Source organism: Castor canadensis, chromosome 10, assembly GCF_047511655.1.
Source record: "Castor canadensis chromosome 10, mCasCan1.hap1v2, whole genome shotgun sequence".
Classification (NCBI taxonomy): domain Eukaryota; kingdom Metazoa; phylum Chordata; class Mammalia; order Rodentia; family Castoridae; genus Castor; species Castor canadensis.
The window spans coordinates 60017865-60040387 of NC_133395.1; the positions used below are offsets into that span (position 1 = coordinate 60017865).

Below are 22523 nucleotides of genomic sequence, written 5' to 3' on the forward strand. Positions count from 1 at the left end.
CCAGGTAAGAAGGAATAAATTGAACTGATTCTCAAAATAAGTTTGTTTGTAGTTTTTACAATGACCATTTTACTTTAGTCATTTTCTTTAGGGGCAAGGATCTTCCCCATCCCCCTTCCTTCCCCCAGCACTGGGGTTTGAACTTAGGGTCTTACATTTGCTAGGTAGATGCTCTTACCACCTGAGCCACTCTGCTAGCCCAGGGGCAAGGATCTTGTTTTAATTTATATCTCTAGTACCTAGAAAATTCCTCCACCCAAAAGTATATACTCAATAGATAATTGTCCAACCAAGTCGAATGGTTTTAATAAATATTATAAATTGTTCTGAAAGCATCCATTTTATCTGATAAGTGTCAGTAGGAAAGTCATCTGCATCTTACAGATATATCCTTAGATGCTACTACTGCCGACAGCCAGAAACCTGAGTTTATTCTTCAACCCTGATACAGTAATATCAACATACTGTTTACTGCTCAAAAGAGTATGTATGCAATGTAGTCGTTTCATAGCAAGTTATCAAATACCTCTAATGGTGCTGTCTCAGAGAAGCAATTTCTAGAAATGTATTTGGTAATGTTAAATTATCCTTTTGATAGTTTACATAGAAGAACAAGTACTAAACAAGACCATATTGGAAATACAGAGTAAAGCACAAGAAATAGAAGAAAAAGCAGCAATAGTTATTCAATAACATTTAAAATCTTTTTACTTCTGAGAAGAATTAACTTGAAATGCACAAATGCCAACAATCTTACAAATATTTCAAAATGGAATCTATGAAAAAGCAGGAATGAAAAATGTTGTCAAGTATTTCATTTAATTATTGTAGCAATATAGATTTCATAATACTGTCTTTTTCAAAGTATGTGTCATGGTGAGTTATAAAGAGAATTTTTCTTTTTTTAAGAGGCCATTATATTCAACAAAATTTTCACTATGTATAGCTATTTTTATTTACAGCAATAGGTAGCCAACTCAGTTCCATGCTATCAACCAACAACATAGCAGCAAGGTTTCTATTTGATCATAAAAGTCAGTTTAGAGTTATTTAGGGCCTCATTATAATTGTACAGTAAAAGCTAATTATTTTAAAGACATCATTGACAATGTTAAAACTATCATAAAGCTCACAGCTGAAATGCCAGGAGAACATTTTCCAAGTGCACATTTTGTGGCATTTAGCCCTGCTTTTCATTGACACAATGTGATGAGGCATGTAGATATTATTGTTGGTTCCACTAGACTGGCTTATTTTTTTCCAGTCATTCTATTTTTCCCCCCAGTAGGGGGAAACTTGTTCAGCTTGTGCTCCTCGGTTGCCATGACAACCAGTCTATCACACACAGCTAACCTTTTCATTCGCGGTGTCGATGTCCGTACAAGTATCTTCTGAATGTTGTTTTCCTAGAGCAACCATGGAGCAGTCCTTATCTGTTGTCTGGACATCTTTCTTTGAATTCTTTTTCTGTCCTGCTTGGAGTTGACTAGACTTATAGGCCAATGCCGGTATAGTGTTCACTAAAATTAATTGCAATGGTTTTTTGTTTTCTTTGTACTGACACTGAATGTACCGTGAAAAGGCAGACCTGTAGGTTTTATTGAACAGTGTGTAGACGAGTGGGTTGACGGCTGAAGAGAGGTAACCGATCCACACGAACACATTGAGTAGGGCTCCGATGACATCTTCGTTGCAAGACTCTTTGCACATGACAGCCATGATGTTCGTGATGAAGAATGGGCACCACATCACCACAAACAGAAAGAAGACGATGCCCAGCACCTTGCAAGCTTTTTGCTCGTTGCTGATGGACTGCATAGTCCTCCTGCCTGCATAGGCCCCAGGCTCCCTGTGGATAGACCTCTGGAAGAGCTTTTCTGAAGACAGGGAACTTTGAGGGAGGAAGCTGAAAGAAGCTAACTTGGCCCGCATGCCGAGATCACTCACACACAAAGTAGCTTCTTTCTGAAGTGATTTGATAGTTAAAAAATAGGTGATCACCATGATGGTTAAGGGGATGAAAAATGACACAAAGGAGCCAATCAGGACAAAGTTATCATCTGCAAGTAGGCAGCTTCCCTCCTTAAAGACCTTGGAGTCATCCTGCAGCCCAAAGACTGGGATTGGCATGGATATACCTGGAGATGGACAGAAAATGAAAACAGGTTTATTAAGTATATAAAGGCATGAGCCTTGTTTAAAAGCTTAACATGTAGTTTTGATGAGAATTCATAATCCTTTGGACTTACCTATTTTATGAGTGTATGTTTATTATGGTTTCAATATAAAATGTCCCTCAAAGGCTCATGTGTGTAGCCTTGGTCCCCAGCTGGTAACTCTATTTTGGAGGATTGTGGAAACTTTAGGAGAGTGTGCCCAGTTGGAGGAAGTAGGTCACATAGGACAACTTTAGGGGTTATATCTTGTCCTGGCCTCTTCCTGTTTGTCTCTTTTTGTTTCCTGACTGTCATGAAGTCAGCAACCACTCTACCATGCCTTCTTGCCATGATCTACTGCCTCATCACAGGCCCAGGCTCCAAACAATGGAACAGCAACCATGAGCTAAAAGCTCTGAATCTGTGAGCCAAAATAAATCTCTCTCCTTTAAATCATTTCTCAAATATTTGTTACAGTGATGAAAAGTTGAACACAATACTACATAGTTCCTTGTCTGTTATACTGTTCTATTTAGTCTTTAACTTATAAAGAACTATACTAAAAATAGCTTTAATTTTTCACACCATTTTTTTGATTATAACATTTTACTTATTAATCGAAGAAACACATAGGCAAAGAAACACAAATAAAAATGAGCAATAACATACCACCATACAGAGATAACTACTATTAACAATTTAACACCATTTATTTTAAATACACACACACATTCACACAACACACACCCACACCCACACATACACCATGTGTACACACTGTAAAACAGAATTGGGACTCTATCTCATAAACAGTTCTGTAATTCTTTTTATCACCTAACATGTCACAAGCAAAGCTTACATATAAAAATAACTTTGTAATGCTACAAATGTGGTATATTTCTAGCAATTTTGGAAAATACAAAAAAAAGCAATCATGAATAAAGAAAAACAATGTATATTTTCAGCGACTCAGGGCAACTATAATTTACATTTCTTCTTCCATTTATAGATACATATGAAGTATACATTTGTAGTATTTTAGGTACAGTTTTAGATCTTCCTGATGGCATATGTTTTAAAGTATTTTTGAAAGATTTGATTTTCTAATATTAATTAAAAATAACCCTAACCAATTTGGGTTCTTAAAAAAAACTCTTATTATGGAAAAATTTTAACATATGTCTAAAACCAAAAAGAATAAAAAACTAGCACAATGAACCTGTCACCCAGCTTTAAGCATTATGACTTCAAGTCCAGTCTTGTTTCACACATACTTCCACCTGCTCCCACTCCTCCTATGTTATTTTGAAGCAAATCACAGATATCATGTAGTTCAATCTGGAAATATTTTATTGTGAAGATTTAAAAGCTACACACTTTTAGAAAATCTAATATTATCACAATAGCAATCTCACTCTTAGATAGAAATTTAATATTTCCTTAATATTATTAAGTATAGTTAGTTTTTGAATTTCCAATTGTCCCACAAGTCATTGTATATTTTTAGTAGGTAAGTATTCATAAGTGTGAATTGCAAATATAAGGCAGCCATAGACTTTTATTGATAAATTTAAGTTAATTACAGAATGTGACAAAATATGGGAATTATGAGAATTATAATCAGTTACTCTGCAACTTAAATTTTGGGGTTTGGTAAACTCCTTCAGCCCAGGGCTCAGGCAGAAGAGGGGCAGAGATGAGGAAAGGTGACATTTGTTCTTTGATTATGCTCATTTTCCTTATTTAAGGGAGATTCAACTGGCCAGGTTGTACAGTTTTGACTCCTTTCTGAAGCTCTGCAGATGCCAGAGAGGTTGAGTCAGGCCAAGGCAATCATGAGATGACTTGTTTCTCTGCCATAAAGGAAGAATCAGGGTAATGGGAAAGGAGAAGAAGCATAAACTAACTATAACTTAGTTCAAGGTTCCTTGCCTTGCAAAGGAGTAAACAATGCAGGAACACTATGGTAGAAACAGAGAAGTTTCCTTTCTACTCCCAAATTTTCAGCTCCCCCATGCTGTAAAAATTAATGTCCTGATACTGCTTCTGGCCACACTGTGGAGTCTAACATAGCCAAAAGTACTAGTTAAGTCCAGAGTCAGGGGCCACTGTTTGACTCTTGCAATCTTTTTGGAAAATGTTCCTTTGATGGTTATGATCTAACTTTTTCATAGTCGGAAGAGCTAAGTTCTACCCAATCACATATATGACTGCCCTAACCTTGTGTCTCCTCACACAAGGAGGAACCTGAGCTTGAGCTGGTGAAATGTTTGACAAGAATCTTTCTGGGTGACATTTGCTATTATCTTCACAGGCTTAATTGAAGATATTTGTTTCTTTTCTATACAAGGCCATACCAATTTCCTTGGAAGGTGGAGATAAATGACATGTGGGTTCTTCTTGAGGACGCTTATTGTGGCTAATGACTCTTCATTTCCTTCATTCTTCTTTGTCCCTGGCACATTTTGGGAGCATTCTGTGGATCAAGAGTTGTTGTTCTCAGAAGAACATCCTCTGAGACCCTTAAATGCCCACCAGTTTTGCTTATCCTTCAAAAACACCTGGATCATCAAAGCTAATACATGATTTCTAAGAAGAGTGTATTTTCTTCCAATGTTTGAGCATATATCCATGAGAGATGTTTCCTATACTCATCCACAAAGTCTCGTTAGACAGGATAGTTGCTCACTTGTTAGAATAGATACATTGCCCATCCATTTGAGACAGTCCTTGATTTGAGTCTTGGCTATGGCACTGGGCTCCTGGACTGGTCACTTCACCTATTCATGATGCTCAGTTCTTCATGTATAATATGGGGCTAGCACCAATATGCCTTCATGGATATACAGAGAGAATAAAATGGTGAAATATGCAGAGCACCCAAGACAGTATCTAATTCAAAGGAGATGTTCCACCAATGGCAGACAAACATGAGAATAACTTTATCTGCAGAATTATTTGGATAAAATATATCAACATAGTTTGTTCTCATCTATTTTGCTTGGTTTGTATTTATTATACTTTATATAATAGATCTTCATAAACCAAAAGAAAATACAAAAGAGTTTTGGGTATTGACTATATAATGATATAATTATTAGTTTTTGCCAGGGTCACAGAGGGTCTCAATCAATTTTAATTTGGTATACCTAAAGCTGTTGATTACCTTCCTAATGTGATGAATTACAGCCATTACTATTAGTCATGATATACATAAGCAAAATATCAAGTGTCCAAAAAGGTGTATGATTTTGTTATTAAATTCTTGGATGTTCATTATCCTGATTAATGCAAAGGAAGTTACTAAATTGAAAGCCTTTTGCCCAATTTGTTTGCAACCTGGTAATTTATAATAAGTGGCAGTTTTCAACTAACCAGAATGTGGGTTTAACTAAAATGCCAAATTCTTCAATCTTTTGGAATCAGAACTATGACATTGTTTAGGACAACACATACTCACATGCCCAACCCAGTCCAGAATGTTTCAATTTCTGCAGCCCTGGAGGGAAAGGAGTGGTGGAGCTATTCACACTCACATACTGACATGGGGATTCCCTCTCTTTAGATGCCTAGAATAAACAGTCACTCAAAAAGAGGATGTGGCAAGGGGTTATAGGCAGTTCTGTGTCTGGAAGGGAGACCTTGATTTGGAGGGTGAGAATCAAGATGATAGGTCTTTAAATGGCCTATTTCTCTTTACACTTAACAAAAAAACCACTGAATGCTGTCATATGCCATTCTTTTTCAGTGTGTCACTTATGGTGAGTGACCAGTAATTGTTTGTGAATAGATTAACCACAAAGTTAAAGCAATAGTCTATAAAGAGGGGAAGAAATGTATGTCAAAGAGCTAGAACACTTGGATAGGCATTGTGGGTACAAACACGCTCCTACCAAGAGAGATGAAGACACTGGCTGATACCCAAGATCACAGTCATAGCCATCTCCAGGGCATTAATTTTCTGGCTGCTTTGTTTGATAATAGCTGCTTTTGGAGACCTGACATCTCCTCTCACTTGAAATTTCCGCATATGAAGCATTTTCCCTTTATGAACAAGCAGACAGTAACTTGAACTACGTGACTCTGCATTTTGTTTAATATATTTTATTCAAAAGAGTAGAAAACAGCAATCAAAATGCACTCTCAGTATTGGATCCTCCATGCACATTTTTATTTCTTTCCATTAAAATTCAGACAGTGAAATGAATGGGAAACATGGACACCGAAGCATACAAAGGCTTTGGTTGGTGCCTTTCTTTTAGCATAGCTCTACTTACTCTTTGCACAAAACGTTTGCATCTCTAATTAATGTTTTACCATGGCTGGATAAAGGACCTCACTATAAATCAGTGAGGGTGAAAGATGGGCCCTATTCTTAATGCTTTTATGATTTAATATCTTAGCACTGATGGCACTTCTAGGACAAGGTACTCGCCTAAGAAACAAGAAGATTCCCTCACTAGGTAGCAAGGTTCCCATTGGGACCAGGATACTGGGAATCCTAGGGGCCTCCAGTGGAGTAGGGGATGGAGGAGCAGAAATACATATTTCAGGGCTTTTGTGAAAATGGTCAAAAATTTGGCTCATAGTTTTCAATTCCTTTCAAGCTGCTACCTTTTGTTTGCATTTTAACACATGCTAGTTTTTCAAGTTATAAGAAGGGATTTATGAGCAGTTTGACAGAAAGCACCACACATAAATACTGCAGGGTAATCCTTCTACTGAAGAGAGAGAGGAATTGAGTAAATAGGGCAACTGGGACTGGGGCTCATTGACCTTCCGGCAGTGTTAACACTCAAGCGTTGCTAAATTCCTCACAATCAGTGGTCTGTGCACAAGGCAGATGTACATCAAAATGAGGGCTGGGTAAGCAGGTCAGTTACGTACGAGGTTGAGTATTTCTTCTTCAATGGATTCTGAATGGAACCAATAATCAAAACATTCAAGGTGTTTTCACATAGATCCACATTTACTCTATATTGATTTTTATTTTTACAAAATAATAAAAAACACTACTCACACTGCCCTATGTATTGATAAAAGTTTCACCCTATAGATATGAAAACTGGGCCTAACAAGTTTAGATTAATTTATTTAGAGTCACACAAAAATTTAGGGGCAAAAAAATTGAGACTCTTACTTAATTCTTCAGGTCCATATATTTTTTTGAAGGTCTTGCCCTATAATCCAGGCTGGCCTTGAACATGTGATCTTCCTGCTTTACCTTCCCAAGTGCTGGGATTACAGGCATGGAGCACAACCCCCAGCTTCAAGTTGTTTTTTTAAAAAGGCCTGTTCATGTGTTATTTTGTGGTGATATAAAAGTCCATGAGTAGCCAATCCTTAACATTGTGTTTTGGAAGTCTGTAATAGTTCTAAAATCTGTATATCTATATCTATCTATTTATTTATCTACCTATCTATCTATGTCTCCTTCAAGAAAGAAAAAAGTTCCATTCTCCAACATGATTAATAACGACTGAATTGCACTGATGTTGCATGTACAGAATTTCTCTCTCTCTTTCTCCTCTGTGAGATATTATTCTTTGAGGCTAGATAGTTTACAAACAAAATCTTACAATCAACCCTTTTTCTTTCATATACAGCAGTTATTCCCTACTTTGGTTGTGTAGTAGAATAATCTGGGAAACTTTTTTTAAAAAACTTCATTATCAGAGGTTCTGCTAGTTCTAAAAATATGAATGTCCATACCCTAGTTAGACATTAAAATAATAAACAGTTCAGTGACCCCTGAGGTCTAAGCAGTTGTGCACTTCAGAAGCTGGTGGCATAATTGCCTCCATCATAGAGTCCTAGTGAGGTGGCCTCTGGCTCTTCTGACCCAACCCTTATTCCTTCCCTTTCTGTCTCATAGCCAAGGGGTTATGCTTTTTTTTCTTCTTCTTTTTGGTAGTACTGGAGATTGAACTCAAGACCTTGCACTTGTTAGGCAAGTACTCCATCAGTTTATCCACATCCACCAGCCTAGCTTTAGTTAATTTTTCAGATAGGGTCTCAAGTTTTGCCCAGGCTGGCCTCCACCATGAGCCTCCTATCTCCTTCCTCCTGAGTAATTGAGAGCACACACACTCTACACCATGGAACTCCCAGTCCTACTATGACAATCTTGCACTGAAAAAGTGGAGAGACAGAATTGGGATTTGAAGATGAGGATTATGACCTCTTACTGCAACACCTAGAAGCTCATCCCTGTCTCTCTTGTCCTAGGGAAGACTTCCTTCAACCTACCATTTTTTTTTTACTGATAATGTGCTATAAAATCCAAATAGAACATGAATCATATGCTATAATTAAAATACATTATCACAGCTTTGCTTTGCTGTTAGAATCACAAATAATACAATAACTTTGGGTGATGGATATGTTAATTAGCTTGATTTAATCATCCTACATTGTATACAGATATCAAAACCTCACACTGTACCTACAAATGTATACAATTATGATTTGTCAATCAAAATAATATTTGTAATAACAAACTTCAACTTATCAACAGTGTTTTAATCAATGTATATTATGTAATGCACTCAAAGAACACATGCATTCTTTTTTCCCTTTTTTAAAAAAATAAAAGGTGGCAGCTCAGGAAATATTAATTTTCACATGTATTCTTTTCTCAACTGCATATTTAGAAATGTGCTCATAAGCAATATTTGTTTAGAAAAAAATTTGTTCCTGCCCTTCTGTGTTGAACTTCCTCTTAAAGGTATTATATCATTTTTCCCATTTGTATTAGGGCAGATTTTTGGCATGTTTCTTTTTGAATATTTGGAGAAGAGTTTTGCATGTGACATGTCTCACTGCAGACAGTCTGGTCTACAAGGTGTGTGTAGAAACAGTTGTAGTGTCTGGAGAGTAGGCAGATGGCCACACAATCCAGGTCCACAGGCAGTCGGTTCTTCCAGTGGCCTCTCTGGCATACAGAACCCTAATGGACTACATCTATCATATTATACTACAGAGAACCCATGGTGTTTCTGATGCTCAAGCAGTTTCTAGCTACTCAGCCTCCTGTAGAAGATCTTTGTAGCTTGGTTTAAACAGAATTATTCAATGTTCTCAATTTTTGATATAACCATGTAATATTCTGTCTTTGTCTCTTCCTTATGTGTCAAATTATTCAGAAGAATATTACACATGGCTTGATTGTTCGGCTAGTCACATAGTATGATTTGAGGTGTTCTCAAGAACTGTCTCCTTTCACATGTGCCTCCTCTCATTTACTGCAATGTTCTACTGTTAGAGTAAGTGGTCCCATTTTGTTTATCTAGAATACCTTAAAGGGTTGGCTAGTAGTCCAAGTTCAAGTGGACATGACACAGAATAGAAGAATCTTGAGAGCATGGGACTTGGAAAGGTAGGCTGTCATAGGAAAGAAGGGAGAGAGAATAGCTCACGTTTACAGGTGTGAGAGGGAGGTCATGATTGTGGCATGCTGCACTGTTCCTAAAAACCCAGAGCAATCATGGAGGAACAGTCACTGTAAACATTAAAGAGAAGATACAGAGTAACCTCTCATTTCAGCTCTGGACTAATTTTAATGCCATCCCATTTCTGAAATGCTTCACAAACTAGTGGGGGTTCCAGGATTTCTATGTAGCAGGGCTTGGAGGTGGCAGCTGGTTTGACATCTGGGAGTGAGGCACCCTGTCTTGTGGTCACATTTGCATAGAAAGCACACCTTTTACTTTGAATGTATGATTATTTGGGGTTGGTATGGGAGCTGCAGAGGAGATGATATTCTCAAACTATATCCTACATTTCTTTCAAGACATATCTCAAGGTACATCTCTTGTGGGAAGCCTTTTCGATATCATTTCTCTCTATAATAAGAACTCTTCTTGTTACTCTATTTTCCTTCATTGCCTACTTAATCACTTATACTGTGCTGGTACCACTTCTAATACCTTAATCTCATTAGTGGTAGGATTATCTTTTCTTTTACTGATTGCAGCTATTCTAGCATCTAATGTAATTCTGCTTATACCAAGGACTTAGTAAATGCTTGTAGGACTGGGGTATAAACAAATGAGAAGGAGAAAGGAAAAAGAGAGGGTCTGGAATTCTAATACATTTATAGACACAGTTGAAAATTACTAACTAATTCCATGATACTTCCCTTCATTTGTGCTGGGAAAACACAGTAATGAGGCTGTTAGTTACATAAGACAAGAAGAAGGAAAATGGAAATTTATTTGGTACAGACTATGTTTACTTCTGAGAGCGCTACCCATTTTATTAGGCTGCGCAGTGGTTAACTACCTGAACAGCTGCTATCACGAGGGGAAAGGTGGCTGTGAAATGGTGCTGTGGGGGAATCAGGAGACCTGAGTTTATTCCTGCCTATTCTGACTCATAACCTAGAGGTAGGCCTGTTATTTTTCTCAAAATTCTTTTTCAGGTAAATTAAACAAGTATTAGGAAACTAAAGCATCATATAGTGGGGAAACCATAGAATTTAAAAACACAGGACACAAGTTTGTCTCCTGACTGTTCATCAGCAGCTGGGTGGCTTTAGGTTGCTTTATTTTAAAGACTTCATGTGTAAATTGGAATAATAAAAAGAGACACCTACCCTAATTTACATGCAGGGCTTTGGTGAGAAAAAGTGACATAATGGGTCTGAATTATTTTGTAAACTTTTAAGATTCATTGAGAGGAAAGTGCAACAACATTTGTTGTTGCTTCTCAGAGGCACTGGGCAGGTCCTCTATCTGTGATAGCAATCAACTTTGCTTATGCATCTGTCAATCAAATATTTAACTGAGCCTTCACTGAATTAGGCACTTTAGGAATTTGAGAGGAAGAAGGTGCTTGAGTCTATGATCAGTTACTTTATAATCTAAGACCTTTCACTGTCATTTATCAACTCATCAATCCAAAACGAGACTAGGGAGGGAGGTGGTACAGAAAAGTAAGCAGAAAAGCTATGTTTAGTACAGTCATTGAATTGCTAAAAAAAATAAATAAATTCAAGGTAAATCTACATTTACTTTGGATTTTTTTGGGAAGGTGCTATAATGTAAACAGTAGTTCTGAAACATTTGGTCTCAGGACTACTTAAACATTAAACAATTACCAAGGGTTCCAGAGTTTTTGTTTCCATGGGTTATATCAGTATCTATTGTATTAGAAATTAAAAAAGAACATTTAAAGATAATTATCAAATCATTTAAAAATGATAGTAATAAACCTAACTTAAGAAGCATATATATACATATATAATATAAATATACATATATTACATATTAAATTATATAAACAGCTATATGTATATATATATATATATATATATATATATATATATATATATATATATATATATATATATATAATTATTATTTTGTGATAGGGTTATTTGAATTCAGGGCCTCTACCAGTTGAGTCACACCCCTAGCCCTTTTTGCTTTAGTTTGCTTTTAGATAGGGTCTCATGAGCTTGCCCAGATGGACTTGGGCTGAGATCCTCCTACCTCCACCTCTTGCATAGCTGAGATTACAGATGTGCACTACCATATCCAGAATAGTAGCATATTTTTAAGGAAAAAGAAAACAGTGTATTTTCTAAAACCTAAGCAGCACTTTTTCATAATTGAAAATCTTTTTAGTGTCTGGCTTAATAGAAGACAGCTGGCTTCCCATAGCTGTTTCTGCTTTAGTCTGTTGTGTTATCACACACCTACGCATCTAGAAACCATACTTGCCTTCATGGAGAATGAGAGGCAGCAAGGCAAACAGCATCTTCCTTTTATTCTAAAAACAGTAGTGACCCCCTGGACTTCCTGAAAGAGTGTCAGGGATCCCTAAGGACTGAGAATACACTTTGAAGGGCACCAAGGTAGACGAGAAATGCCATTAGCTTGGAATCAGAAAAGCCAAGTTTGGATCCCCTATGACTATAAGCTAGCCACTACATCTCTCTGAGTTTTTTCTCCTGTAATGTGAGGATTACTTAAGAGTATCCCTTTTAAAGGATAATCATGAGGAATATAAATGAGAATTGCTATGCCATTAATAGTAACTATAGGATTATCTAACAACTGGCAAAGAGAAGAATATTCCACAGGCACTTTATTCTGTCTAAAAATCCCTGCTGTAGCTAAAACATCCAACCACTCTTGATATGTGTTCATGGCTTGCATTCTTTGTTCATAGGTCTCTATTAATATGGAACCAGTTACCCACCCAAGATGGGGTCTAGCAGAGCAAGACCATCTCCCACTATGGGTGATAATGGATGTAGTGAATGTGATATGACCTCTCTGTGGATGGGAACAATGAATCAACTGCCAAGAGTACTGAGTAATGGGTATGAAATGTCACATTGCTTTAGAAATACACTTTAGGATTTACAAAGCAAGGATAAAAGAGATTTCTAATGCATTCTTCCTATGTGGGAGCCAACTTGGCCTTATGAAAGTTAGGTTTCTTCCCTAGGCATTAGGAGGGTGGGGGAAATAAATGTGAGTGGCCCTCCCCCAAGGCAGCCCCAATGAAAGGTTCTCCAAGGACATCTGCAGTGCTTGCTTTATCTGTCAAAGTTCTTTGGGTTTAAGCAATGAAAACTGAGATGCTTCTGGTTTAGTAGAGAATGAGCTTAATAAATGATACTGGTACTTCAAAGAATGTGGGAGAGTGCTAAGCTCCAGACTAAGATACCAGTAGCAAAACTGCATTGCAGATGTGATGGGAGGTGAGGAAACTTGCTTTTTTCCTTTCCCATTGCCTAGTGAGAGCCACCACAGAAGTGTCTGCTGCTGTGCCACCAGTGCCAGGGACTCAGGGATGCTATCCCTGGAAACTGGGTGCCTTGGCCATGTGGGCCAAGCATGGGAGCAGTTTGCTCATCCAGTTCATTTTCATTTTTCTAAATCACATTTTTGCCAGGTGCAGACATTGGGTGGGACCTAGGCTACAAGCCAGTGTCCTCACTGTAAGGAAAGTTGAGAATCTGAGTTTGAGAACTGTTTGAGTTCTTGAGAATTTCCCCAAATACTGAGAAGTTAGTTAAAGGAGCCATAGCTCTTTAAGTGCAGTGATCGACATCCGCTTCACTTGACATTTGGCATAATCTTCAGGTGCTCTGATGGGGGTGGGGGGGATGATTTTCCCAAAGATGGTGTTGCTAGAATTTCTTTTCCCATTCCTCACCTGCTTATTGAGATTTCCATCTCTCTTGCTCTCTATTTATTTGTGATCTCTACGGTTAGCATAAGTTCAAATGTATTTATTATTTAATTATTTTTATTATTGTACTTAGGATACATTGTGACATTTACCAATTTACCATAGTTGACTTCACCCCCTCCATCATTCTCCTTTATCCTTATTCCCTCCATTCCTGAAACAGTTTCAACAGGTCTCATTTTTCTACTTTCATACACAAATACATAATATTTTCAGTATATTCTCCCTTCTACAGCTTTTCCCTACATCCTCCACTCCCAACCCCGCTAGTGCCAACTCCCAGACATATTTAATACTTAAAAATTAGTCAACCCGGAAATACTAATCACATAACAATAGCTGTGGGGCCAGCAATGTAACTCAGCAAAATAGCTGAGCTATGTGGTAGGGTCTGAGAAGGTAGAGAGAATGGAGCTTGGTAAGCTGGATAATGACTGAGTGCAATCAGGTTCAACTAAAAAAAAATGACACATTGTGCAAGCAAAACAAAATATTCTGTGGACTACATATATTTTTTTCATTATATTATTGGCTTGGCAGGATTAGAGCTTTAAAGAGTTTCTTTTGGGTTCATTTTTGTTCACATCTCTTATGGACTTCTCACCTTGGCCTTCCTCTTGAGGTTAATGTCCTTGTCCTGATAAATTAATACCATTTCTGCCACAAGGCTCAAATAACTTTTTGTTTGGTTCTTAAGTCCTGAGATCTGTCCCAGAGACTGTCTCAGCTTGGTTTCACATGCATGACCCTTGTTCTCAGAAAACACAGTTGTCACACAGATGGATAAAGTTAATCTAACATTAGTGTCTCTGGGCACAATTTGAGGGCACAGATAGTCCATAACTAGCAACTTCTTTTTCTAACATGAGCTAAACTTCTGAATCTCCCTCCTGTCTTAGCAATGCTGTCTTTGAGTCTTCAGAATTCTAGAAGCTTAAAGTTTCACCTTTCAACACTTGAAAGTCTTGGCTAAGACCCACAACTGCCCATACAGCCAGGGAAGACTGGGATAAAGAATGCTGAGTTTTAATTTCTTTCAAGTAGTGAGCAATACTAAAGCCACTATTCAATGAGCTTTCATTCAAAGTTATACATACTCTGAAATGTTAGGTCAGGGATTTGAAAGAACAATTTTTTTTCCTGTAACATTGGAGAGACCTTTGTGTGGCCTAATTTCTACTCGTGAATGCTCTATCTTCCCCAGTCTTAGTAAGACCTTTGCTTGCAAAAAGATGCACTGACTTAAGGTTAAAAAAGCAGATTTGATCGATGTTTATCTGCTTGTTTTCAAAAGAATCACGTATAGATTTTTTTTGAAGAGCTATGTTATTGCTCATTGGTCTTCTAGTGATGCAGCTTTCGTTACAATTAATGAACCATGGTAGAGATATTCAATGCTTTGTGCAAGTTTACGACAATAGGTAAAAAGTGAGGGAAAATACATATTTACAAATAGCCACAATGTGCCAGATCCTGTGTAGATCTTCACAGATGTTAGCAAATTCCATCCCAACTAGAAACGGATGAGGCTGGAATTATTATTCTCATTTTATGGATGAAGAAAAGAGTTTGCAATCTATTTCATGGTTTGCTGTAGGCATTGTTGTTAATTAAATGAACGAACAGGATTGAAAACCAAGTCTGATTTGTTTTCTTCTGTAACTCATTTTTTTTTTTTTAGGACTTTGGCCTCATGAACTCTAGTCTTGGGTTCTTTTAACAACACCATTGTGTTTATAGGCCTACTAAAGAAGTTTTCATAGATCTGTTGAAAACATGAGATTTATTACTTAGCTTTTTCATTGCTTTCATTCTAGAATTAATACTTATGGGTTTTAAGGATTAAGAGTGTTTACTTGGGAAGAGCTTAGACACATATGAAAATTATGTGAATCTCACATCACTTAAACATGGGCAGCAGGAATAGAAATGGAAGACAGAAAGTGGGAAACAAAACCTGCACCCCAAAGTCAGTGAACTGTCATCACAAGTGATAAGTCACTTAAGCATCTAACTGCCTACTTGGATTTCTGTCATGGGCATCCCTAACCTTATATGGCCATGGCCACAGCAGATTCTGGATTGCACTGAATCCCATTTTCCTTATCCCGAGAAATAGCACTACTATCCAGTCAGATACCAGTTCAAAACTTAGGAGTTGTTCTTTCTGTTATCCTTCTCACGAAAAAGAACTCACCAGCATCCTAATGGTGCTACCCAAGAATCCATGCCAATTCTACCTCTGGAATATATCTTATGTCCAAATCTACCTTTCTTTATTTCCACTGTCATCTCTGAACTCCAAGCCATTAGGACTCGTATCTGACCTTCCCCTCTGTTCTTATATCTTTCACTCCTGCCTGTGTATCCCCAGCTTAACCCCTTCCCTTTTCCCCTCACTGCACTTAGATTAACATGGAAACTTCTTACTGAAGTGATGGGCTGGCTTTCTTCTCCTTTCTTCATCTAGAATCACTCATCCCTGTTCTTACTGTACTTGAGTTTCATTGGCCACTTTCTGGTTCTTCAACCTTGTAAGCTGGTTACCTCACTAGGGACTTGGGACTTTCTAGTCCCACTGCTAGGATGCCATTTCCACTGATATGTCCCTACTTGGCTCCTTCTTATTCCACATCCATGTAGGTGCCCTTTCCCTACAGTACCTTGTCCTGGTTTGTTTTTCCTTTGGCATTTTTCCACTATATAAAATAATTTTGTTGGTCTATTATTTGATTGTTTGTTGTTTGTTTCCACAAATATGAGCCCCATAATAGCAAGGACTTTTCCTGGCACATAGTGTTCAAATATTAAGCACTAAATAAAGATTGTGGAGTAAAAGAACAAGCAAATGCGAAGCTTTTGGGAACACATGTGACATAAGAAGAAGAAAATCATGACTGAATGGTAGGCTTCCTTATCTTAGTTATAGGGCCAAGAGAGTGCCCAAATGTAAGTCATTTGGGGTTAATAATTCTGACAATTTTGGGCTCTATAGAAGATGAAGGTAAAGATATTTTATTTGAGGATTCTCCATTGACATTGATATTTCCCTCATCCTAGTTAATAACAATTCTTTGATTCTTTATCTTTACAACCTAATGTTGCATCAGGAAGGATTATGTGGTGGTGGAAGTAATAATAACCATAAAAACCATATTAGCAGCAAGTACTTATTTGAAGCTTGCTATGTTCCGGGTGCTTAGTGCAAATTAGCTCCCTTACTCCCTACAGCAACCCTGTGAAGTAGGTCACACATGAGTGGCAGAACTTGGATTTTTGAGCAATGCTCAGCATGGCTCCATAATCTGTGCTTGTCTCTGCTCTGTGGCCTCAGCATAATCCAGCCCCTAGGCTTGAGGGTCAAACTCCCTCACTTTGGAAGAGCTCTGCCACTGAGTCATAGTACTCAGGACTGGATCTTGGATCCTGAATCACCAGGGTCTGGAGCCTGGAAATCATGCTGGGCCCTGTTCAATCTTTTCATGAGTGCAGGCCTCCTTTATCTGCACTGTATCACAGGAGCTGCAAATTTCACATTTAGAGCCATTTAGATGCTATCCAGGTGAAAGCATCCCATAGGAGTGATTAAAAAAAAAAGAATGAGAAATGGAACCTTGCTTTCAGGAGCTTAATGTTAAGGAGCAATTATTTTTTACTGTAAGCCTTTAATGTACAATTCCCAAATCAACATTTTTTAAAATTATAATTTCATCCACTGTTTTTTTTACAGTGTTTATTTTCTCATGAGTTCCAGCTAACTGGTATTCTGTACCTGTCCTGATGTTGACTGTTTTTCTTCCAACTTAATATAGATGATGGCAGAGATGGGGTGGAAGTAGGGTAGACACCCTTGAGAATGAAGGCAAAACTTCATGTTCAGAAGACTAATTTGAGAAGAGGAATAATTCTCCCAACACGTTGCAACACACAAAAGATTCTGGATCACTGCACCTGGATGTACAGAGGCTATGTTGTGTGTGTGTGTGTGTCTGTGTGTGTGTTTATGTCTGTTTGTGTGTGTTTCCTAGTAAAACAATAGCTTAGGGCTTCCTAGTTCCATTTCTTCTGGTTGGTACCTTTTTGCGAATATAGAAGCAATTTATAATATTAAATAACATGAAGAAACAAAGGTCACATTCAAAATCTAATGAACCAGATAGTTTATAAAGAAATGCAGGGAAATACAGGAGCTCCTCAATGAATTGTGCATTCTGGTTAAAACATATACACATCGTAAAACACATTCACTTTAATATCTCACTGTGTTACAGACACATATTAACACCAATGCATTTAGAATAAACCAGAGATGAACACACTAATATAGATTATCTATGAATGGAAACAGGAACTTCTGAGAAATTGCTTCAGGTCTCCACTGCACTTTACAGTGACAGGATGGGTTTAGAGTAATTGAAGAGAGATGAACCTTCTAGCCGTATTCTGGGCACGAGGGGGTATTTGTGCATCCAGCTAAATAAGCTGTAAATTTCTTGTTGACATATGCGACATTGTTTTAGATTTGTGTGATAGCAATAAAAGAGCTGTTTGACCAACTCCACTCCTCTAAAGTATTTGATGTACTCTATAGTAGGCAGAATAATGGTGCCCCAAGAAGTCCAAATTTAACTCCTGGAACCTGTGACTATGTTATGTTACACAGTTAGGGGGAATTAAAGCTGCAAATGGGAATTAAGAATCCAAATCACCTGGCCTTAAAATAAGGCAAGTGCCCTGGGACTCTCCAGGTGTACCCAATGTAATGGCATGTTTCTGTAAAAGTGGAAGAGGGGGGCAGGAGAGTTTGGCCAGAGTGACTCAGTGACAGGAGGGCTCAGCCTGCTCCCTGCCTGGGTTTGCAGATGGAGGAGAGGAGCAGGAGTTAAGAAGTGCAGTTGGCCTCTAGAAGCTGAAGGGGCCATTTGGCGTTTTCTCCCTAGAACTTGTGGAAAGAACATCCCTTGCTCACATCTTGGTTTTGGCCCAGTGATATTTGTTTGGACTTCTCACCTCTAGAACTGTCAGTTAATTCAGGTTGTTTTAGGGCAATAACAAAAGTGTTGTTTAAGCTATGGTCATTGTCACAGTGGCAGGAGGAAGCTCGTGCTCATTGCCAGCCCTGTTCGGGCTCTGATACTTGGTGTTGCTGTAGGTATGTGGCCACGAGATATTAAAAGCGAGGAGTGGGTGGGGAGGGCTGGGTTCTTCTTCCAGGCTGTGATGATGGAGTGTACACACAAAGAACTCCCTCATGTTCATGGTTTTGTCTTAGTGTCTGAGCTTTTGGAGAGGCATTCCCTGCAAAATTCTTTGACAAAGGGACAAACTAGATGAGTTTTGATGCCACTTGGTTGGACATAGTGACTCAAACCATTCTGTGAGCAAGATAAATATCCTGTAATATGAAAAGTGGCATTGCATTCAGTCTTTTTTTGGTGCTATTAAAATGCAAGTCACAGCTGTGGCTGAGTGGGATGAGATAAGCATGGGAAGGAGTGATAGAAGTCCTGGTTTCTTTTCTGGTCGCTCCATGTACAAGCTATGGATGTGGTGAACTATTCCATAAACATTTTAGAACAACTGTCAGGTTTCTTTAAAAGAAAAGAAAACCTTTTAACTTTTTTTTTAAAAAATTTTTATTTTATTCATATGTGCATACAATGTTTGGGTCATTGAATTAAAACTGTTGAAAGTCAATTTTGGGGAAAACTAAGTTTTACAACATTACATTATTGAGGTAATTTGAACATACTGTTTTTAGAAATATGTTTAGATCTTTTCTGTTCTATGATAGGAATTTTTCCCTACCAAAGTCTTGGTAATTCTTATGTTAACTTATTTTGCATCCAGCATTGCAGTTTGTGTCAATCTTATGTTTTGCTCCTTTGTCAGCGCACACCTTCTGAATTGTTAGGTAAAAGTTGATCTGCTTATTTTCTGTCTTTATAGAGATTGCGTTTCTCATATGTTTAGGAATTTTCTTATGATTTTAGGGAAATCAGCCGTAAGTGATATGTAAATCATACCAGAGAAAGAGTTATGGCTCAAGCCTAGCCTGTGTCCCTCCTGGTGGTCTTGTTTAGCGGGGAGGATGGGCCTCAGGGCAGAGGACCTCTAGCAGTAATGTATGGGTTTAAAAATTCTCCATTTGCCCTTATGTTGCCTGGATACCACCATAGACATTTGCCTGGGCCACTGCTCATTGGAACCACATGGAAGCTTTAAAAATACACCTAGGTTGAGTCTGTGAGGAATCTGTTATGAGTCCCAAGTGAGGCTGATCATGTGGGGATGTTTTAAAGCCACTGAGGTGATTCTGATGTGCTACTGGAGTTGAGATCTGCATCCCAGCCCCATTCTGAAGCCACTCATGGGCTGGAGAACATGCTGGGCTCACACTGCCAATTCTGCCTTGCCATGGTCACTAGGTGGTAGGTCACTGTGTATGGTAATATGGACACTATACCACGGTACCTTCTGCTCTGAGGCTCTCAGCTTTCCTCCTTTTTGTCACTATGTCCTCCACATGTGGACTTAATGATCTTCTAGTTGCCTAGAGATTTAAAAAATTTTTTCCAATCTTTTTTACTTCTGTTAGGTTTGCAGGAGGCAGTTTGTTGTCTCAATTACTGTGCCTTCAGGACCAAGCTAGGAGTCTCTCTTTGTCATCCTGAAAGAGCAAAGGGAAAACTAGCTGACCAAGCCAGGCGGGCCTGGTCCTCAGTACCATGCTCTTTCTGCTTTGGAACATTACCAAACAGCAGAGGAATAGGGGGAGAGGACAGGGCGAGTGCCAAGTCTGCAATGTGATTCTTAGCTAACAAAATAAGTTTTATCCCTTGCAGAGTTGTTAGAAAGATTAAATAAAATAAAATGGAAATGTACACAGCAGTGGTGGGCTTTCAGAAGGTGCCCATAGATGTTAGCTGAATTTGAACCTTTTCAGGTTGTACAGGAAAGAAATGTTAACTAGTGTTGACAGAAGGCTCACCTATATAAGCATAAAACATTCATCTAATAGGAAGCATTGCTAATGGCACAGGCTTGGGTATTCCTCAATAACCTTGAGCTATACCTTGGTACTTCTCTCCTGTTAGTATTGTTTATTAGACTTGGTTAGCATTTACTTTATTAGACTTCTTTTTCTGTTATGCCACAAGAGGGGCATATAACAGAGCTTATACCACTCAGTGCATTTTAGGCTTGGACCAGCTCAAAGTAGTAGCTGCTGTAATTTGATTTATAGTCAGGACTTCTCATAGTGACTTTTGGGCCCATATTGGAATAAAATATTATTATTCTATGTCTGGACTTAACTGACTTCAGCTCTTTCCAGGCTAAAATTTACCCTTGGGTTTTAAGATCTATACCACTAATAACAAAAGTCAGCAGAGACTCCTAGACACAGGGATATGATAATATAATTAGCATTTTGATAGCATTCAAGGGAGAAACATAATAGTGCTTTTGGCCAGGAAATCATGGATCCCCATTGCCCTGTTATGAGTTGAAGTGGTTTTCAAAAAGATGGTAAAGTCCTAATCCCAAATAGAGCTGTGAATGTGATTTTATTTGGAAAAAGGTTCTTTGCAGATGATAAAGTTAAAGTCATTAAGGTAGCCACAATCCAATATGACTGATGACCTTATAAAAGGAGAAATTAGGACACAGAGACAGACATGCACACAGGGATAACATTGTAGACCAATTGGGTGACACATGTACAAGCCAAGCAATACCAAATTACCAACACATCCTCAGAAATTAAGGTCATGAAACACTCTCACAGCCTTCAGAGGGAAACAACCCTGCTGATACTTTCGTCCTATTCTACTGACCTTCAGTGTGAGACAAGACATATTTGCTGTTTTAAAGCCAGTGAGATTGGGGTACTTTGCTACAGCAGCCCTAAGGAAACTAGTATACCACCATTTCCTCCCTCTGTCTTCCAGAAGAAATGATGTTATAAACTGATCAAATTCAAGGGCACTCATTGATAATTCTTAGGCTGAAATGCAAAAAGACTGATACTTAGCCATTTTAACCTTCGAAAGGGCAGTTTCATATGATGTAATCTATGTATAGTCTACTGAGCAGAACTCTGTGACATACATCTCTTTGGGGGTGGGAGGGCTGTCACTTTCAATTTGCACTTCCTCTTGTTTGGATGGGGGAGGGGAGAAGGCACTTCCAATTGGATTTATACTGGACACATTTTTTTTTTTTTGTCTTTACCTTCTGCTTTTGGAATGCTCTTCATTCCATGTAGCTAAGAAAGATGTAAATGGAGGAAGAATCAAAAAGCTTTCTCTCCCTAAAGAGTATGGCTAGCAGACAGGTGGGAAAACAGTGGTGCTCTGTAGGCCTATGAAAAACTTAAAGCCTGGAAAAAAAGTATTCCAAAATTTAAAAAAGTACAATCTCACAATTAATAAACACTTCAGTATCTTTAATATAGTCACATATGCTGGACAGATCAGCCCTGATAATTGAGTAAGTTATATTTAATGTGGCATATTAATGCATAATATATGATGTGGATAGGGTCTCTAAAAGTAAGGATCCAAAGGTCTGAAACAGCTTTGGGCACTAGAGCAAATGGTCTTTCCTCTGGCTCGCACTGTCTTGCATTTAAACCTTCTTGGCTAGCATGTTCCTTAGCATTCAAAATGGTAAAATTAGACACTTAGTGTGGGTTTAAGACAAAAGGGGTAGAATACAGCAATCCTTTGCCCTGCTTTGTCTCTGATCTTACATTTATCTTAGAAAACTGAGAATGTTCTAATAGTAGGTTGAGAACAAGATTCAGGAATTCCTGGGTACCTGCCAATACACATCATACCTTTTGTGAGTAGCCAATTTAAATATTTCTCTACACAAATTTACTAAAATAAAAGCTGTCTGGGACCCCTTTTTATAAGATTACTTAGCCCATTCTTGAGGGCTCTGTCCTCATGAGCTAATAAGCTTTCCAAAGCCCTACTCTCTAATACCATTACATTGGTGATTAGGCTTCAATATACAAATTATCCCTCATAGGTTTATAATCAAACTACTAGATGATTTAGAAAAGACTTGAATTTTATAATCAAACTACTAGATGATTTAGAAAAGACTTGAATTAAATGCAAATACCTAACTGTAATGTTCTTTCTTTCT

General features: G+C 38.0%; 1 protein-coding gene across 1 annotated transcript in view; it reads right to left on the bottom strand.

The window, feature by feature from the left end:
* Positions 1-857: 857 nt before the first annotated feature.
* The window catches only part of Htr2a (5-hydroxytryptamine receptor 2A), a 63444-nt gene continuing 41778 nt past the window's right edge, over positions 858-22523 (bottom strand). Inside the window, exon 3 of the mRNA XM_020176609.2 lies at positions 858-2138. Within this exon, the coding sequence (XP_020032198.1) occupies positions 1339-2138 (800 nt within the window). The 3' untranslated portion in view covers positions 858-1338. The remainder of the gene's footprint in view (positions 2139-22523) is intronic.